This window comes from Alligator mississippiensis, chromosome 3, assembly GCF_030867095.1.
Source record: "Alligator mississippiensis isolate rAllMis1 chromosome 3, rAllMis1, whole genome shotgun sequence".
NCBI classification, from domain to species: Eukaryota; Metazoa; Chordata; order Crocodylia; family Alligatoridae; genus Alligator; species Alligator mississippiensis.
The window spans coordinates 47,093,831-47,115,744 of NC_081826.1; the positions used below are offsets into that span (position 1 = coordinate 47,093,831).

Genomic DNA, 21,914 nt, shown 5'->3' on the forward strand with positions numbered 1-21,914 from the left:
CATTACTGGAACTTAAAATTCCATTAATATGTGCTGTACCTGAAGTGATCATTGATGACTGCATCAGGCGGCGCACGGGATTTGATGCATCTGAAATTTCTGTGCTGGAAGTGGATGGGTAGCGATGGCTGGGCACATAAAATTTAGCACTTTGGGCTGAAGAGTTATTTTCATCCATACTACGATCAAGAAAGGAAAGTGGTCCTCCAGAATTGGCATCTTTATCTTAAATAACAGAATAGAATCACATTATGTTTGTGCTCAGATAAAAAGATAACCCAACCCCCTCAAAAGACGCATTAGAAACTATTTTATAACACAATTTTTCTCTTTTTTCTCTCAACAAAATTCAGAAAATCATGAAGCTGAGGTACACAGCACTTTTCTTCTCTTATCCCTTGGAGTTGGAAGTTTTAAAAAAATGTTGAGAAAAACATTTCACATGTGTTCAACTTCAAAAAAACGATAAGCAACAGAATATACCCATAAGTAGCTGGAATAAGCTGAGTTTTTACCAGAGCCCACATCAACAACTTTCATAGTGTCTACTTATTTCCTTTACAATATTAACTTTGGTAGCTTTTGAGGAAGGATTATCCTGCTAAGGCTTAAATGGAATGCTAACAACTTGAAAGGCCTAAGCCCCCTCTCACTCCCCAGGGAAAAGCTGAATTTTTTCTACCTTCTGTTAGCTTGTCAAGATGTACAGTGTGTTTTCATAAGAAAATCATATGAAATCTAACAAGGCTAATAGGAGAATCTATAAGAGAAAGTTTAGGAGAGTTGGGGGATTTCTCATCTTTTCACTTTAACATGTACTAGAAAGAAAAAGTGCATGATGCTGCAAGAAATAAGGTTATGAGACACTGATAAGCCTAAAACCAGTTGTGTGGAAAAGTCTTTCACATCTGGATAATTGAGGCTGCTAGATTTCTACACGAACTAATCAAAGATGATTACTTCAGGCTTGGGAAGTACTAATATTCATGGGAACAAAATCTGGTGCAAGAACCGCATGTAATTTGGCTAAGAAATGGAGTGAGGTCAGAAACAAGTGGGATGCTTTTACACCAAGGGCATCAAACATCCAGCTGTGGAGCGGTGTCACCTGGCCTGCAAGGCTCCTACAGGGGGTCAGGAATTCAGGGGTAGAGTGAGCAGCTGTGGCATTAAGGTCCACAGGTTCCTGAGCTTGCATCCTGCCTCAGTTACCAGCCGAGGCAGCTTGCTCTGCCACTGGAGGTAGGTTTGTATTCAGCTCACAAAGAGCCCTGCAACCCAGATCCAGCCTGAGGGGCAAAATGAGTTTGACACCCCTGTTTACACTAATTCAAAGAGCTGGGCAACAGATGAGAGGAACTAGAGCTACCAGTGTAAGACCTGAGACTGGATACTGTAAAGGAGAATAGTAATAGGGTAGAATAGCATTCATGACTGGAATACAGACATTGAAGGTTATGCACTGTTAGGGAAAGATAAGAGATAAAGGCAAATGTGGAAAGATAGCAGTGTGCATCTATGATGCAATAGATTTCAATGAAATAAGAAGAGATTTCTTAGGATGGTATTTTTTAATCGAACCACCTTATAGTTGGAATGGAATTAGACAACTTTTGAATACAAGATATTCTTCATCAGGTATGAGCAATAATAGCTGTAGGAAGTGTGGAAAGAGATTCCCAGGGATAGCAGACAATTAGCAGAAGAAAAGAAGCTGTGCTGTGCTGCCATTTACTGCTAAGACCTGAAGAATGTCTTGCATTCAAAAGCTTGTCTAACTCTATTCCAACAATGCAGTTGGACCAATAAAAGATACCACCTTAAGCAATCCTGCCTGTGGCATAATTTTTGGACCCTCACAGCTATGACATCACTTTAACACTACCATGAAATAAGAAGTGATAGCAATGGTCATAGTCATTTTAGGGAAAGATTATAAAAGAGGTTTTACTGGGGTTGGGTGACCATATTTCTGTGGCCATACAATGCAACACTGTTGGTTTGCCCCCTGCTCTCTGGCATGCTTAGCTGTCCCCTAGTTCCAGTCTCAGCTGAGCGAGCAAGGGAGTGGGAGTGGAGCACGTGAAGTGCTGGTGAGCAAAAGCAGAAGCTGCAATCATGGCGGAGGTGGTGGGTGTAGAGTGAAAGAGTACAAATATGAACTGTGGTCACAGCTGAACAGGCAGCAAAAGTTGAGGTTACAGAACAATGGAGAGTGAGAGTGGGGGGAGCAGAAGATAAGTAGTCTAGGTTTTGTTGGGAACAGTGCTGTTTTAAACACCCGTCCGGGGCATCCTGCTGAAAATGGGACAATAGCATTTATTTGAACACAATAAGGAAATTCCTGGACCAGGGGTTTAAAAGAGGACTGTCCTGGTGAAAACAAGATATGGTCACCCTAGTTATGGGCTCAGATCACTATGGTTGGGATTTGACTATTCAAAGATCCCCAATAACATTACTAGAAAGATAAGTATTGTTCGGAATTGTGTCACGGGAGACCAACTTTCCAGATGCAGATAGAGGAACAAATGCTACCAATAATGCCTAGGCCTAGTAATTTCTGGATACAGCCAACATTTCTTTACTAAAGAATCACTGAACTAATAAGAGATTTAATGCTGATTTTAGATTTGGTTTTGGCAAATGACAAGGACATTATAGAAGAGCTGATCATTGTACAGATCCTTGAACTGAATGGTCATAAATTGATTCAGTTTAAATTAGTCATAGAAATAAAAGAAATACTAGGCTGGAATGGACCTCAGGACTCATCTACTTCAACACCCTACTGCTCAATGTAAGATCACTTGTATATAAAACATTCAAGACAAATATTTATCTAACCTGTGCTTAAACTTTCAATGACAGAGATTCCACAACCTTTCCAGATAATCTGTTTCAGTGCTTAACCATTTAGAAAGTTTATCCTAATATATAACCTAAATCTCTCTGGCTACAATTTAAGCCCATTATTTGTTTTCCTGTGGATTCAAAGAAGGATAAGTCACCACGCACAAATTCTCTACCAGTCAATATTTCCTTCTCTAGTCTAAATAACCCCAATTCTTCCAACTTTTCCTCAACTGTCATGCTTTCAAAACCTGCAATTCATTTCTGTTGCTCTCCTTTTTCCAAAAAGATGTGGACGTGCTGTACCAAAAATGAACATGGTACTCCAACTATAGCCTCAGTAAGACTGAACTTACTGTGATTTTTTTTGTTTAAGTGTAGGACTTTGCACTCATCCTTGTTAAACTTCATCCTCTTATTTCAACCTATCAAGATCATTCTGAATCCTAATTCTAAAAGGATAAGCACAAACCAGTGATAACAAGAGATTTTGATTTCATAAGGGTGAAATTTGAGAGTATGGATAGACATAACACTTAATGTACTTCAAATGCTGCAGCAGATTGAAGTGCTTCAAAAATGGTGTGTTTCAGATATGGACAGATGTACAACCCCCTTTTGGAACCAGAAGATATTAAAGATGGGACATGTGGAAGATTAATATATCTGGACATGAGTAAAAGATCTGTGTTAGTACCATGTGATAAATTATTAGAAGATGAGAAGAAGAGAAATTGTAAGAAACAACTTAAACTGGCTTAAGAGAAAATGAAAATGGGCCCCTTTGAATGAACCAGCTTTAGGGAAGTTCTCAAGAATCAGTCTTTGGGACTGATTTTATTTCATATTTTTTCATTAATGGTCTTGGCACAAAAAGCGCAGACTAGTTAATTAAATTTGCTGATGACGCAAGATTGGGACACATCAGCAACATGAAGGAGGCATCTGAATATATTATATGACAAAGTTGGAAGGTATCCAAATATATTACTGAGGAAGAACTGAATGGTTTTGAGACTGTAGTAACAAAAGGGATGAAACTGAGTAGTAGAAATCATAGGGTCAAGCATTACAGAACTACAAGAAGAGTTTTTGCTATAAACTTGATCTTAGTTGGAAATAACAGAAAGGAGAAAGATCTGGTTACACCAGTCAATCATAGAATGACTATGACTACCCATGAATGTAGTACAGCTAAGAAAAATGCAAGTGTAATCCTAGGATGCATCAGTTGAGGTATCCTCTATAAAGATAGAGAAAAGTTAATGCTTATGTATAAGGCTCTGTTGATACCCCATCTGGAAATTCAGCGTATGGCTACATCACTCTAACACTACTATGTACAAGTCTGGTCATCCATAACCAATAAAGATGAAAATAAAATACGTGCAGAGAAGGACTACGAGTATGATCATAGGCATGGAAAGCCTGTCACAGGAGAGGAGACTAAAAGATCTTGGCTTGTTTGGTTTCACAAAATGTGGGCTGAAGAAGGACAGAGGGAGAGAAATTTTTTAAAGCCCAGAACAATGTTGACATAAAAACAAGTGGATATTGACTGGGCATGAATAAGTTTAGGCTGGAAACAAGAAGTTTCTAACCATGAGAGGTAGTTACAATCTGCCTTAAAATCTGGATCTGCATCTAATTGGCCTCTAGTGCGGATCTTTGAAAACTCTTGGCGCTCTGGTGTAGTGCCCGAAGACTGGAAGAAGGCCAACGTGGTGCCTATCTTCAAGAAAGGAAGGAAAGTGGATCTGGCTAACTATAGGCCCATCAGCCTGACTTCTATCCCGAGGAAGATCTTAGAAAAGTTTATTAAGGAGGCCATCCTTAATGGACTGGCCGACGCCAACATCTTAAGGGATAGCCAGCACGGGTTTGTTGCGGGTAGGTCTTGCTTGACCAATCTCATTTCCTTCTACGACCAGGTGACCTATCACCTGGACAAGGGAGATGAGATTGATGTCATATATCTTGACTTCAAAAAAGCCTTCGATCTGGTGTCCCATGATCGTCTCTTGGAGAAACTGGCCAATTGTTGCCTTGGGTCCCCCACGATCCACTGGCTGGAAAATTGGCTCCGGGGTCGGACCCAGAGGGTAGTAATTGATGGAAGTCACTCATCGTGGTGTCCTGTGACCAGTGGGGTCCCCCAGGGCTCTGTCCTTGGACCCATACTGTTCAACATCTTCATTAACAATGTGGACACTGGAGTCAGAAGCGGACTGGCCAAGTTCGCCAATGACACCAAACTTTGGGGCAAAGCATCCATGCCAGAAGACAGGCGGGTGATCCAGGCTGACCTGGACAGGCTCAGCAAGTGGGCGGATGAGAATCTGATGGTGTTCAACGCCGATAAATGCAAGGTTCTCCACCTTGGGAAAAAAAACCCGCAGCATCCTTATAGGCTCGGCAGTGCTATGTTGGTTAGCACTATGGAAGAAAGAGACTTGGGGGTCATCATTGACCACAAGATGAACATGAGCCTGCAATGCGATGCTGCGGCTAGTAAAGCGACCAAAACGCTGGCTTGCATCCATAGATGCTTCTCAAGCAAATCCCGGGACGTCATTCTCCCCCTGTACTCGGCCTTAGTGAGGCCGCAGCTGGAGTACTGCGTCCAGTTTTGGGCTCCACAATTCAAAAAGGATGTGGAGAAGCTTGAGAGAGTCCAGAGAAGAGCCACGCGCATGATCAGGGGTCAGGGAAGCAGACCCTACGATGACGGGCTGAGAGCCCTGGGGCTCTTTAGCCTGGAAAAGCGCAGGCTCAGGGGTGATCTGATGGCCACCTACAAGTTTATCAGGGGTGACCACCAGTATCTAGGGGAACGTTTGTTCACCAGAGCGCCCCAAGGGATGACGAGGACGAATGGTCACAAACTACTACAAGATCGTTTCAGGCTGGACATAAGGAAGAATTTCTTTACTGTCTGAGCCCCCAAGGTCTGGAACAGCCTGCCGCCGGAGGTTGTTCAAGCGCCTTCATTGAACACCTTCAAGATGAAACTGGATGCTTATCTTGCTGGGATCCTATGACCCCAGCTGACGTCCTGCCCTTTGGGCGGGGGGCTGGACTCGATGATCTTCCGAGGTCCCTTCCAGCCCTAATGTCTATGAAATCTATGAATAATAGGATACAGTTTAAACATAATTAGTTTAAAAATGTGGGTTGATTAATTTATGAATGCGATTACTTGATATGCTTGCCAAAAACAGCAGAGGGCTGACCTCCGTGCCTTTGAAAGTTTTTCAGTCGTATGTCCTTTGCTATAATTCATGGGAAAACAGAAATTTGAATACTTACTTTGACCAAATTGAATGCTAGATAAAAAATTCAATTAAACTATAGAACTGACTGACTATAGAAAGCAACCAAAATTGAGAAGAAGCTGCAGTAATAAGCGTGGTAATAGTTTTACCCTGATGCAGTATCACAAAGGACGATAAAACCCTAGAATTTATATGGTCACATTAAATGGTGTAGGCATAAAAACGGTACATCATTTCACAGGAACATTTCAAAAGGAAATAATTTGTTTCAATGTAAGTTTGGGAAAATTCAAGGAAAAGGGACATGGTTCCATTTTCTTAAGAAAAAAAGCAATTCCAAAGGATTACTTTATAACAAAACATTCCTTGCAGTATTCGTAACTTCCAAATGGTAGGTAGCATTTTGCTAATACATGGCTGAAACTGATTAGAAAGGTGGAAACATATTCAGCCTGTGATGATTATTCAAAACAGAGGGAAAATAATTAATGTTTTACTGTTATGTGCAGTTTTAAAAAAAATACACTGGGATGAATTACTCCTCATGACAGCAAAGAGCTATTAGCATCCTTCAATCATGTGGCTTAAAATAAATCAACCAACCCTTACATAGTTAAGGCAAAAGCATCTCATGGCAGTCAATTTTAATCATTACAAATGATAAAATGGCTTACAAATTATAATTTAGTTTTGACTCTGTTCCTTGCCATGAGTATAAGTGTCTTGTCTTCTAAGCCTGCCTGATTTTAAGGCAGATTGTCTACACTTTAAGGCAGACCTCTAACACTTGTAAGGTGCTTCTGTGGCACACTCGGGGTCTGATACAAATTAATGCCTTAGAATACCACCAAAGTAAATAATAATTGTATAAAACCCTCTCCTGTGACCTCTTACAATGAAAGAACCAGAGCCACTCGAAAGATGTCATGGATGTGTCAATAATATCTTTCAGTAGACTCTGTCAAATAGAGCTAAAAGGGTCAAAACAATCATCATAGGCACTTTATCTTCAGACTCTGTGATGAAACTTTCATAATCAAGTTTCTGCATAGACCCTTTTTCTGATAACTAAATATGAAGCATGATTAACTTTTTAAAAATTTCTCATAAGTTAACTCCTCAAAGCCTGTAGTGATCTTCATTTTCCTCTGAATTCTGAACATCAATACATTTTTAGTATTTACTCAAGAAAGGAGTCAAATTTCTCCACAAGTGGTCCCCACCACGTGCTTTTGCACTAGAGCTGCAGAAAAAGAGAGACTATTTCCTAACACTTCCCTGTGACAGGATGACTCTGGTTTGCAGCATCATTACATTAGGCCCTGATGTTGCAATATTAAAGGGCAACATAATGTCAACTACTCTGTGAACTTTACTGGTTTCCAGATTCTTCCACCTAATAAGCACACCAATCTTTCTTTTTCTAAGCTGCATCTCAATTTTAGATGCAAGTCACTTTGCTACTCCCTCTAGATCTCACTGCGTTTTGCTGTCTTAAGTGGCATCTGCAATATCTCACAACTTAGTTTCATCTGAGAATTTTGCCAACTTCCTATTAAACCAACTTCAAAATCATTTGAATGAGGTTGTTAAATAAAACAGATCTGAGCAGGCACACCTCCAATCTGGTGTCTCTGTATTATAACCATGATATTAGAAAAAATGGGACAGACCCTAAGCTTGACTGCATCTTGAAATGTTCTAGTATACTGGAGGTGTTACTTATATTTTTTAAATAACAAAATTCTTAACCTTTCAATCTTTGTGCTACAAGTAACTTTTTCATTCCCAAGAGTCCTACAAGACAAGCAAACAGTATCATTATTCCCATGTTTGCAACTAAAAAAAACAGAGGCAGACAAGTTCAGAAGCTGGCCAAGGATTCCAAGTATCAAGGCATAGCTAGAGCTCATGAATACATGGTTCACAGCCATAAGCTTAGCCATGAAAAATGCACCTCTATTTTCATGTCATTAGGTAATCGAGTTATCTACCATTCAGTGTTGCAACTTTCATCGAAAGTCAACTTTAATAAAATATTATGAATCAATATGATTCAGCAAGGTTGCATACCTGATGAGAGGACATTATATTTGGGCAAACTCCCATGTCTTGGTATTTCAGGCAAGAAACTTCGGAGAGGAAGTGCATCACTTTGCATGGAAGGAACACTCGTTTCCTGAAATAAATGCCATTATACATAAGTAAAACTTAAAAAAAAATAGGACAGAAAAAGAAGGAAATGATAAGGATCTCTATCAAGATGGTCAAGTCACTGACAATTAAAATATCTTAAATCATTTGAAGTTTTATCATATTTTCCCACCATCTAACCCAAGTCTTTATGTCCATAATGATAAGCATGAGCAAAAGAAAAACAAAAACAAAAAAACTAAGGGAGAATAATTCAAAAACAGCCACAGTACCTTGTATAAGCCATCTCATACAAGGTGTGGGACAGACTCCTATTAGCTGGTACACAGAGCACTCAGTGAGGCAAACAACTACACTCCCTTCAAGGGTAGATGTGTTCCTCAGTCGCAAAGTTTATAACTGGCTGGATCTCCCAGCTTCTTTGGGCCATCTGCAACTATTTCCATATACAAATGGTGAAAAGGTCTGCTCTGCGATGTGCAGAGGTTACAGATTTCCCCTCTGCTGCATGCCCTCCTGACCCTGCTAGTTCCCCTGCATTGAATGATTCCGTGGCCGAGTAGGAAGGCAAGCTGCAGAAGAGAATGGAAGAACAGATTCCTTCTTACTGAACTACAACTCTTTCAGCATATTTTCACAACATACTGGGAAACAGATTGAACTCAAAACACTAAAGATTTACCTCTTGTGGACTAAGATTCAAAGGTATGTTTAGAGATGTCAGCTCCACATTGTTTTTCTTTTGGCATAAGCGAATACATGCCGACTCATAATGCAACTATAAGAGACATTTGTATTTTTTATTAATTGTGCATTAGAAAGCTATAGGACATGACTGCATAAATTCACATCAGCATGTTACACTGTGATTAAGTTTATTTAGATAAGCACAGGCTGCTGTTTCAAAGACTTTCATAAAAGATTGTAAATAAAAAACTAGTTACCTTAGCTCTCTTCAACAGAAGCACTGCTTCAAGCATAGATATTTCATCAAATGTTCTCAATATTGGTTCAAGATCTATTAAACATTCTAAAAAAAGAAAAAAAAAAAAAACCTTTTTCAGTTTAACAGCACCTTCTAATAAAAGTAACTGCAAGTTTCAAGTTGCTTGAAGTCTTTTCCCTCATAAGGTAACTGGTTTGCAGCAACAACTTGAAATAAGCCCTTTTTTCTTGTCCCTTTAATATTGCAAAATTTGTCAACTGTTCTATAAGCTTTTTTGTTTTTCCCCACCCGACAAGGAATATTAATTCTCATTTATGAAAATATTTCCTCTACTAATAGAAGATGTCAGAACACATAGGCAGTTAAGCAAATATTTCTTGCATTCACCATTTCAAAACACACCCCTGGGTTGCCAGACTCACATAATCTCACCTAAAGGCCATTTAAACCATCAATACTATAGCAAGGGAGCTCTCTGCTTAGCTCTGAGAGCATGGCCTCCATCAGATGAGGAGTGCAAACCGTTTAGTTCTCCAGGGTAGGGACTGAACAATTTATAGTTGGACCATGATGCAGCACTAGTTTTGGAGAGAAATGCCTGCTTTCTTAGTACACTGGAAAAACAGCACAGCAGTGATCCAAAAGAGTCTAAAATTAAGAGCTGGAGCTTCCTGGGGGGTTTGTGTGGGTTACTCTACAGTTTGGGCAAGATACAAAAAGAAAGAGACAAAGATCAGATTCCTAAGGGAGAAGCTGATAGGAACTGCCAAATCACCAAAGCAAAATTACTCATCCCTCCACTCCCCTCTGACCTTTACTTTCCTCATCCAGAGATTCACGGCTGTGAAGCTAGGCCAAGGTAGTGGTAGTGAATGTAATGTCCTACCATATCCAATAAATCCAAATGCTATTTTTATCATGCTTCTGGAAGGTGGCAGATGGGCATAGCTGGAAGACTGATGTCACCTACTTATCTAAAGATGCACATGGCATTTTAATAATTGGGAAGCAGCAAGTGCCACACCCAAACCTATTTCTGTTTATTTAATGAACACCACAGTAGTCAAAGAGTTTTAAAAGTCCCATTTAAACTGAGCTCAACACCAAGAAAAGTTATATTTGAGCAAACTGTAAGTTCTGTGTACCCCTACAGCTTCCACTACCTTTGTACATAATACTGTATGCTTTTGTTAAAAGGGAACTGTTAAATACTGTGGACCAGGTAAGAAACATGACTTGGCAACATACCACTGATTAATTAATTAAATAATATGGCCTTGTATCTTTTGTAATTTATTCAGTAGTATCCCTGTGAAATTTACAACCATTTTTCCCTTTCAACTATTTTTTTTCCTAACACTGACTTTCTCTCTAGCTTTTCCAGTATAGCCAGTATACATTTCTAAAAAGAAAAAGCATTTTCTTATTTGAGTAACTGTGTCTTCCACAAAAGTGGAAAAGCAGTTGTAGAGTGCTGCTGCATAGTCACCAGAGAGAGAAAAAGACCATAAAAATGCTCGTCCGGCATACATCCAACTTAGTACAACAACAGCTGGTTTAAAGAAACGAAAACAGAAACCAACTTTGCAACAGTATTGTGAAATCTTTGTATTTACAGCAAATAGAATTCCCACAAAAAATCTTCAACATGGATCAAATTCTAAGCTTAAATTGTGCAAGTTATGATATAACAACTGTACCGGTGACAGTCATTTTGACAGCAAACCACGTATCAAGATCCAATATAATTACAAATCATCGCTGAAACAATACTTTACAGAAAGTTAGCAAAATGATCTGTAGAACCATTTAAAGATAAATTAGAAAACTAGGAAGCTGTTTATTAACATACATTGTGGATCAAATTGTGTTTTAAAGCAGGAATCTGTAGAAAAGAAGGGACATATTTTTTCACATCTATGTATAATTCCTAGAATCATAATGAGCTGTACAAAGAAGTCTTGAGAGGAAAACACAGTTAACTAAAAGAAAAATCCATTGCTTGGTAATACTAAGCGATAATATTTTTAATTGGTCTTTCAAACTAAAAGTTGATTTAGATTTTTGCTTGTTTTACAACACTACTATCATGTAAATTAAGAGGCAATATAACAAATGTTCTTTGAAGAGGTACCTCAGTATTTTCCCAAGTTTACTATTAAATAGAAGGAGGAAGCAACAAACTAAACTTTTTAATGCTTGTAATAAGCATTGCAAAATCAAGGAAGTAAAAGTCCACTGGATGGGAAATTACACTTTACCATAAGACAGCAGCAAAAATAAACACACTTTCAACAGGAAAAAAATCTTGCCTAGTTATTTTAATGAAAAAGGGGGCGGGAAGAGGGCGGGGAAGGTTACTTATTGCATTGCTGTTACATTAAGGCACTTATTTTATTGATTTTATAATGCAACTAAATATAGTTAAAACAAAACGATAACTATCTGATAATTCTAGTCCTTTATTGTTAGACAACATTATGCTAAAACTACATGGTATATTTTAGCTAATGCAAGAAGGTAAGAGCTCCCACAAAGAACAACAGTATATAAATATCTCCCTGATTTTAGAAACAACTCTGATATGAAATATTCCTTCACTGGGTTAAAAGAAATTGACTTGAAATTGGACCCTATAATTTATGGTATTTATCAAAATGTTCCCTGATGTTAAAAACATAATTCACCTATCTAATTACAAGGACTAGTGAATCTCACAAACTAGATTAAATCATCCCTTACTGCTATTCACCAGGACAATATGTTTGTTTGGACTGCAGGCACAAGCATGCCCCATAATTTTTCACACAGTTTTTGGCTAAAAAGAATAGAGCTACCAATGAAATTAAGGGACTGGTTCACCCAACTTGAAACAGAAATGTTCAGATGGTTGAAACCCTCAATTTGGAAAGTGAAGGGTTAGTGCTTCGTACAGAAAAAGAGGATCAACTTTTGACCCATTCACTGTGATAACACCTGTAAAACGCAGTTTTTTTTTACCCCAGCATCACTCTGCAGTCCTAGCCTTATCAGTGTCAAGTGGAAGGGGGAAAAGAAAAAACAATCTTTTAATATTGTACATTTTAAGCTTAATACTTTTTCTTCTACAAGATAATCTGACATCTTGGATCACATTTTTCAAAGGTGGGAGCTTCAGCCACAAATTTCACATGCACAAGCTGGGTGGGTTGGTGGTCAATACAGGTCATAACACTTGGCCTGTGTTATTCAAATACACAATGTTCACAAGTAAATGTTAACTGGATGAGCCGAGTTTTCAGACTCACAGCAAGGTTATGAAAAGTCAGTCTTTAAATTCTGCTACTCAGAATGTAAACAACATTCAAGAGGTGCTAAAGTTGGAGCTAAAAACCCCATGAAGAGCTACGTTTTGGAGGATGGAGGAAAACCATACTGCAAAGCGAACCCACTCTTTTGATAAAGATGCAACCTGACGAATACATTTATAAAAACCAATACCAAAATTCCTCCTCCTCATTTTTCCTTCTCTAATCTATAGGAGGTGTCATATGTCATGTCTGCATTCTGAGCTCAGCCCCCCATGTTATAAAAAGCTTCAAGTCATGATTTCATAGAAAAATTTGAGAAAAGTCACGAAGAGATAAAGTAGAGAGATTTATTAATTGGAGTGAGACCTTGTTTTTATATTACAACTCATTAGGACAACTATAATTTTGCTATATGCTATTTATTTAAAAAAACCCAATTAGCTTCCAATTATTATTGCAATTGGTGACAGAGACCAATACAGCAGAGAGCGCCAAACAATTTGTATTATAGTAAACTATCTCTCTACATTAAACTAGCAAAAAATATTCAGTTTAGATTCACTTCTTATGCTTTGGGTCAGTCCTCTAGCAGGTAAAGTGAGAGAAGGTATAACCAAAAAAAAAATTAAGGGACTGGAGAAACCCAGAAGGTGCCATTTCCTTTGTAAACACCACCCCCCTTCCCAACCTAATTTTTTGACAACATTGCTGAAGACATGTTTGAAACCTGGATGGATATAGCCCTCATTACATGGTTTGAAACAAACTAATTCAGGATTTAACAGGACTATGGATTTTGAAAGTTGTGCGCTAAGCCTACATAGAATTTTTTAGTTTTATAGGGATGCTGTTAGGACACAACCAACTGCCACTTGTTTAGTTGTGAAGTCCCTTTGGTAGTGGAATTACTGCACAATGGAAGACAAGAATTAATCAGGGTTGAAATGGCCTTTGTAAGCAATTTTTCATTCTAGAGTGGGGTAGTTTCTACTCACAACTTTATTGCCCACTGATTTTTTTTTTACCCCCACTGATGAAGGGGGTAAAAATGGGGCTGCAATCGGACCTGGCCAGGTTACGGGGTGGGTGGATGAGAACAGGATGGGTTTCAATACTGACGAGTGCAGGGTACTGCACCTGGGGAGGAAGAACCAGCAGCATACCTACAGGCTGGGGAACTCCCTTCTTGTCAGTGCAGAGGCAGAAAAGGATCTTGGAGTCATTATTGATTCCAAAATGAACATGGGCCGACAGTGTGGGGACGTGGTCAGGAAGGCCAACCGTACCTTGTCATGTATCCACAGATGCATCTCAAGCAAGTCCAAGGAGGTGATCCTCCCCCTCTATGCGATACTGGTCAGGCCGCAGTTGGAGTACTGCATCCAGTTCTGGGCGCCGCACTTCAGGAGGGATGTGGACAACACGGAGAGGGTCCAGAGGAGGGCCACTCGCGTGATCGGGGGGCAGCAGGGGAGGCCCTACGAGGAGAGGCTACGGGACCTGAACCTGTTCAGCCTCCACAAGAGAAGGCGGGGGGGGATCTTGTGGCCATTCACAAATTAGTCAGGGGGGACCAGCAGGCATTGGGAGAGTCCCTGTTCCTCCAAGCACTACCAGGAGTGATAAGAAATAATGGTCACAGGCTGGCAGAGGGTAGATTCAGGCTAGATATCAGGAGGTGCTACTTCACTGTCAAGGCGGCTAGGATCTGGAACCAACTTCCAAGAGAAGTGGTGCTGGCTCCTACCCTGGGGGTCTTTAAGAAGAGGTTAGATGAACACCTTGCCGGGGTAGTTTGACCCCAGTACTCTTTCCTGCCATGGCAGGGGGTCAGACTTGATGAACTGCTCAGGTCCCTTCTGACCCTACCAACTATGATACTATGATTTGTTTCAAGGAACTTATGTTTATTCACAAAATATTAAGTCAGTTAATGAAACAACAACAACAATGAATGGTCAGTTTGGTTGATTCATGGGCATTTATAATCCAGGGCTGTCTGTTAGCCTGGCAAGCAAAGAAGTTCTGATTGCTTACAAGGTCTATAAGCCACATTATCTTTTTTCTTAAAAAGTTAAACTCCCTCTTCAATAATAAACAAAAAATTAATTGCAAGTAAACAATATTAATTTTACATAATAAGGGTCCACTGATAGGGATTTTTGGGGCTGATACCGATGGCCGTTTGCCGATATGTGGCCCAACAGAATGGAGAGCAGCATCCACCTGGTAAGTCTGTTGTAGAGGAAGGAACATAGGGGAAGGATGAGGTGTTGGGGGGCAGATCGAGGCACCCATGGTGAGGGAGTGAGTGGGGCTGGCAATGGGGCAGGAGTGGGCACTGCACAGCTGGGGCAAGGCAGGGCGTGGGACAGGGAGCCATGAGAGCAGTTCATCTGGGGGATGCTGGGGGGCTGTCACTCCCGCTGCTGCACGTGCCCCACCAAGGGAGGGGGGTGCCCCACCCCCGATCTGTGTGAAGGGCAAGGGCAGGCTGGGGGCAGCGATGCCAGGCTCTTCCTGGCAGAGGGGCTGGGCCGGGCTGCACTCAAGGGGGGCGGTGGTGGCGCTGGGAGGAGGGCTACAGTCAATGTTAGGATGGCTGAAACCCACCCCATAGCCCCCTCCCAGTGCTGCTACTGCCTGCTTTGGGTGCAGCCCGGCCCAGCCCCCACACTGGGAAGAGCCCGGTGCCACCCCGGCCTCAGCCCGCAGCAACAGCCCACTGTTGCCCCGCACACAGATCAGGGGGCACACGACCTCCCATGCCTTCCTGGGAGGTGTGCAGCAACAGGTGCCACCCCCTGCCCCCCCACGAGATGCTCAGGCTCCATCTTGTGCCCCACCCCGGCTGTATAGCACCCGCCCCTGCCCCAGCCCCACTCCCTCCCTCACTGTGAGGGCCTCATAGTTTCATAGTTGGTAGGGTCAGAAGAAACCTGAGCAGGTCATCAAGTCTGACCTCCTGCCATGGGCAGGAAAGATTGCTGGGGTCAAATGACCCCGGCGAGGTGATTATCTAATCTCCTTTTGAAGACCCCCAGGGTACGAGCGAGCACCACTTCCCTTGGAAGTTGGTTCCAGATCCTAGCTGCCCTGACTGTGAAGTAGTGCTTCCTGATGTCTAGCCTGAACCTACTCTCAGTCAACTTGTGGCCATTATTCCTTGTTACTCCCGGTAGTGCTCGGGGGAACAGGGACTCTCCCATTTGCCGCTACTCCCCCCGATAAGTTTATAAATGGCCACCAGATCGTCTCTCAGCCTTCTCTTGTGAAGGCTGAACAGGTTCAGGTTCCATAGCCTCTCCTCATAGGGCGTGCCCTGCTGGCCCGACCATGTGAGTGGCCCTCCTTTGGACCCTCTCAATGCTGTCCACATCCCTCCTGAAGCAGAGTGCCCAGAACTGGACACAGTACTTCAACTGCGGCATGACCAATGTTGCATAGAGGGGGAGGATCACCTCCTTGGACCTGCTCGTGATGCATCTGTGGATGCATGACAAGGTGAGGTTAGCCTTACTGACCACATCCTCACATTGGTGGCCCATGTAGAAGTCCACCAGGTTGGTCTGACAGGACCTGCCCTTAATGAACCCATGTCGGTTGCCCCTAAGCATAATCTCCCCTGCTGCTCCCTCGCAGATGTGCTCCTGAATAATTTTCTCAAAGAGCTTCCCCATGCCCAAGGCCTCAATCTGCCCCCCATGCCCGTCCCTTTCCCCACGCCTCTTCTCCCACAACAAACTTACTAGCCAGACTATGCTCTCCATGCTGCCAGGCTGTGCTCTTGCCTGTCTGCGTGCTGCATTCATCGGCAACATTATAGGCCACATCAGTAAAAAGCAGCCAATTGCCAATAACGTCACTCTTCCTTTTATCGGTGCCAATATGATATGGGACCGATATACTGATGCACCTCTATTACATAATGTTAGAGGAGAGCTAGTTAGCAGTGAGAGTCTGAAGTCAGGCACAAGTCAGGGTAGAGATGGACCTTTATATGACCCAGGGGCAGGCAACAAAGATGATAACAAGCTTGGAAAGTAAGTCATATGAGGAGAGGCTGAAGGAGGCATATTCATCTTGCAGAAAAGGTGCTTAAGAGGGAACGTAACAGAAGTCTTCAAATACTCGAAGGGCTTCCATAAAAAAGAGGGAAAGCACCTTTTCTCTCTTGCTGCAGAGAGAAGGACCTAGACCAATGGCTTGAAGTTGCAGCAAAGTAAGTTTAGATTGGATATCTAGAAAAATTTCTTCAGTTAGAACAGCAAGGCAGTGGAAATCACTATCTAGGGAAGTTGTGGACTCTCCATCACCAAAGGTGTTCAAGAAGAGGCTGAATAGCTACTGGGATGATCTAGTTATAGCTATGCCTATGTTCTACTATGGGTATTTCCCATGCTTTTGGGCTTTGCTGGTTGTCCCCCTCTCTCTACTTTTCTGCTACATGTGTCAGTATATTTTTAAGCCTCCCTCAGAGGCACTGGGTTCTGGCCACAGCCAAGGCTGGGGACTTTGACGGGGGTGTGCTAATGCTCCTGCTGGGGGCAAAGCCAGAGGTTCTTGGCTAGAGGGTCTTGCTCCTCTGCTCAGGGTCAAACTGACTACCATATTTGGGGTCAGGAAGGAATTTTACTCTATGGGCAGATTGGCATGTATTGTGGGCGGGGGTCTGCCTTCCTCAGTAGTGGGAGGCTGGCCCTCTACTTGTAATTTCGAGCATATATAGACAACAATTCATAGAAACTGGACATTGGCTGCTATAGTTCCCCTGCTTTACCTGTGACATGTTAAGGTGTTAGGTCTGTGTCGTGTCAGGGTTTCAGTAGTCTTATGTAGGGTTTAGATTAGGATTGCTTGGATAGGAATGATCCTGTTTCAGGCTGTAAGTTGGACTAGATGATCTCCAGAGGTCCCTTCTGGTCCTAACTTTCTATGATTCTCTGTGATTGTCGATAAAGGAATCAGAGATACATATGTTTTTGGGATCTTATGCAGCTTGCGTAGACATGTCCTTTAACAGCATCTGATGAAGTGAGCTCTTGCTCATGAACTCTTATGCATCTCTGATTCAGTCAGTCTGTAACATGCATCGCTTCCCTGCCTTCTGCCAATACACAGTTAATTACAGAAATGGCCAACCTGTGAAACGAGTGTCACAAGTGGCATGGGAAGCCTGTGTGTGGCATGCAGCAGACTGAAAGGGGCCAGGCAGTATAGCAGCATCAGGAAGCGAAATCAAAACACAGAGCACAGGGCAGGGAGAAGAAATCAGAGCAGCAAGTCAGACAGGAGAAGGGGAATGGAGTGGTACTTGGGAGTGGGGGAGGGGGCATGGGGCTTAATTTGTGACATGCCTGCCAAAAAGGTGATCCCCACTGAATTACACAAAGGGAGAACCACAGATATTAAGAGTCCTGAAACAACATTAACCTATCTGCATTAGCCATGTAGATTTATCTATTACTGTTTTTTGAAGCACTCCCGTCTCCCCTGTCAATCAGAAGCAAGTAAACTAACTTGAAAAAGAAGGTCTTTCATCTGGATTTTGTGCCCATCCACTTGCTATTAAGTTTAGCACGAATGTTCGGTGAGGAATGTCCACTGGTAGACTGTCTTCACTTGTGTCTGGTCGCCTTCCTTGTGACACACTGAACATAATCTGCAAGGGGTTTATAACTTCTGTCAAAACAGATATCATGCATTTATTAGAAATATTTTTACTACAAATAGATCTAGTTTACTATAGGAGAATAACAAAACTGCATTTATTGTATTTAGGCATTTTGTTGTTTATAACATTAATTTAAGAGTAAGTTTGTACAGTACATAAAAAATACTGGTTCTGTTACCTGTTTGAAAAGTTTGAAAAACAGCTACCTATTCTTTCACAGTTTAAAAAAAAAACAGTTTATCACAAATTAATCCTTATGGAGCTTTGCAATTACTATATATCAGCTTTAGCTATATCTCAATAAGAATAGAAAATAAACAAATGCTATAGAATACATTCTTACCTTCAAAGGGCTGTTTTCTTGACATCACTTCCCACACAATAATGGCATAGCTGTTCCAAGTATAAATGTATGTAGTTTTAGAACAATGTTAAGCACTGCTAATATGTTAAGCTTTGTACAATATACACGAAAATAAACTAGCCCAACAGTCATTTAAACAGCTGATTGCAATGATGCCCCCCATTTCATATATTTCATGAAAACCAACAGGAATATTTCTAGGTGAGTAAAAAGCAATGTGCCATGTGCTTACTTTGTGTTTGATGGTTACATGGATTTCTGGAAAATTAAAGAACTGGGCCTACTTTTTAGTCTCTGACTGCATATCAAAATGTCATGAAAACATTCTGACTTGCAACTGACTTCTAGCTCTTCTTGCACATCAGGGACTTACAAGTTTAAGAGGATTTATTTCTCAGTACTAACAATTCAACAGGCTATGATCTGCTATTCTTGTGCTACTACTATGTTTTATGCACGTTTAAAACCTTTAAAGGGATGCAAAGGGCAATGAGGGGGAAACAGTCCCACAATCAGAACTTAGTTAATTCTACTGATTATGGACATGTGAGAATAGAAGGCAGATTCCTCTTCCACAGCTGTTATGAAGACCTCTCATGCGTGAAAAGTTTTTCAACCCAAGCATTTGGATTTGTGCATGTATCCGAAACTCTTAGTATATCCAGAATGATGATTTCCATATGATACTGTGTCATTTTTCATATGATACTGTGTCATTTTTCATACAATACTTCCTATAAGAGGAGATCATCCTAGTCTAAGCCTGCTTACCTACACTTTAATGACATTTTTCCCTATTCACTTCAATGGAAGAAGGAACAGGTTTGGTCTTAAAAGAACTCTATTATCCAAATATCGAAGTCAATATTTTAAAATATCAAAACAAAGATTTTTTTTTTTATTTAAATCAAATTTAGTTTAAGAGTCCTGAAACAAAAAATCCATCTATTTAAAAATAGGTCAATTTAAATAAAAATTATTTATAGATCGTTTAGCTCTAAACAGTTTGTCATAAGTTCATGTTTAATTTTAAATTAAATTAAAATATCAAACAGTGCATACTTATAATAAGAACAAGCAGCAGAAGGCTTCTAGGATATTACAATGATAGCTCCCTTTCCTGCTTTCCCAGTGAGTCTCTTCTGTCTCCTCATCTTGCCACACCTCTCAAAAGCTGAGTGTGGCAGGAATGTTCTCTCCCTCTGGGGATTCCAGAAATGCCAAGACTTCCTCTGTACCTTAAAGGGAGGAGCTAATAATGAGAGATAATGTTTCCTTTTGCAGGAAGCCAAAGCTTTGACTTAGCAAACTGAAACCAGATCTTACTCATGAAAGCTCACTATTGATCCCCTGCCCCCTTCCAGATAGAAGTCTCAAAAATGTCAACCGTTAAGAGGCAAGGTTTTTCATGCAGTATCTTTTATTGGATCTGCTATATAGCCAGGAGAGAAGTGTGACAAGCTTCTGGATACAATGCACCCTTCTTCTGGTCATCTGTCAATCAATCCATTGTGTCTACATTGCGTGGTTAATTTCTAGAGCTAAATATTATACTTGCTCTAAAGTTTACCAGGAAAACAGGTTTTAAGAAGTCATATCATACCCATTTAGACTCTTAGAAGTAATTTATTCTAGTTCATTATGGTCAAAATCCTTTAACAAATTTTACTTTTCAAATTGCTAAGCTGATTTTAGGATAACAGGCAGTACCTGTATACATCGTGCTTTACACTTGCACGGGTTTTCTGATTGGGATCATAGTCTTCAGGAGGCATGTAAATAATAGTCCCTCCCTCTGGCAGAGACTTGTCACCTCGTGATTGTGACATGGATACTATGCGCCATTTTGATAAGCCAAAATCTGCAATCTGGAAAAGGACAAAAGTCAGTCATTCGGAGACAGAGAGAGAGAACAGACCTCATCAATTCAGAAGTTGTTAAAAGTTATCATAAAAGGGTATATATGTCTTACTAGCAACATGAAACATCAGCCCTGATCCAGGGCTTGTGCTACCCCAGAGTATTAGTCTTATCCCATGTGTATTCTGGTGCCGTGGCATTCTCTGCTTGCTGAAAAACTGTTCTTCACAATCTCAGCTTGTATTTACCCACCCTGTACCTAGCCCTGAGGATAACGAAGAAAATCTTGAAAGCACGAGTATAAGAAGATGCAGCACTGTTTATCTTAGTTTGCAGAATGGGGTAATTTAGATCCTCTCAGACACTCTTCTATTATTTTTGTTGCAAAATGCACCATTTTCCTGAAAACAGGTGCTCCCTGCTGAAACTGCCTCTGGCTCCCTAACCTTTCCTAGGTAGCAGAGTTAATTAGCATACAATGGACATGCCCTGCACTTTTACATGGAGCTGGGTGACCAGGGTGTCAGGGACCAAGAGACAGGAGCTCAGGTTTTGGCCATGAAGAAGTGGGAACCAGAAAGGTAGACCCCAACAAAATAGCCAAATCTTGGGGTGCAGTGGACACAAAACTCACTCGACAAGCTTTCTACTTTCCTGACACACACAAGAAGAAAGTGACTCTGAACACCACTACTGGATAACATTGCAAGAGCCGAGATATATGAACATGATTTTCACATGAGAATATGCTGTGAAAACACAAAACACCACACACAGAGTAAAAAGTAATTATTACTAAAATAGGATTAGTCAATCATTATTTTCATGGAGCCCATTTCTCTCTGGGCCACAGACTATTTGTGCGGGGAAAGTGATAAGAAAAATGATATTTATGAAAGGAAACAGATTCTCTCATAAAATAAGGGAATTTGCAAGAATTAGCTTTTGACATCTTTGGGGGAGAGGAACAGTTTTAAAAATTATTTTCTGTGCTGTACTTCCTTGTGCCAGACCTCACATGTAAACTCAAGAGCATGCCCTCCGAAATCTTATTCATTTAGAATATCTGATGGAGACACAGTGCATGACAGATACGTATTTTAGACGCATCTCTCTTTTTTTCTAATAACATGCATCAGATAGATCTGTCTAGTATCACTGCTTCTGTCCCTCCCCCCAACCCCCATCCCCCACTAGAAGGTAAAATCTTAGCCTGTTTTATTTCACACACAGGCAGATCAAAATACTAGTGCTTTCTAATAGCAAAGCAGCAATAGATTTTCAAACAAGGAATCTACAGAAAGATGTAATTGCACTTATTTATATAATATTAATAGTTACATATTATCTATGTAAATGAACCGGTTACTGTAAAGCTGTATTTTTTCAGATCCTTCATTTCAAATGTCCAACAATAAAACAATAAAAAAATTGCAAGAAAGTTTTATTTGTCTATTCAAATGATAAAAAGTGGATTTTTCACCACCGATATTGTAAT

The 21,914-nt window shown here is 40.8% G+C and overlaps 1 protein-coding gene across 1 annotated transcript in view; it reads right to left on the reverse strand.

The window, feature by feature from the left end:
* RIPK2 (receptor interacting serine/threonine kinase 2) overlaps positions 1-21,914 on the reverse strand; it is a 32,944-nt gene that overhangs the window by 2,893 nt on the left and 8,137 nt on the right. Inside the window, exons 4-10 of the mRNA XM_006266696.4 lie at positions 20,267-20,424; positions 18,536-18,585; positions 18,039-18,200; positions 9,227-9,312; positions 8,965-9,060; positions 8,202-8,307; positions 40-225 (exon numbers count right to left, since the gene is read on the reverse strand). Coding sequence (XP_006266758.1) covers positions 40-225; positions 8,202-8,307; positions 8,965-9,060; positions 9,227-9,312; positions 18,039-18,200; positions 18,536-18,585; positions 20,267-20,424 — 844 coding nt within the window. The remainder of the gene's footprint in view (positions 1-39; positions 226-8,201; positions 8,308-8,964; positions 9,061-9,226; positions 9,313-18,038; positions 18,201-18,535; positions 18,586-20,266; positions 20,425-21,914) is intronic.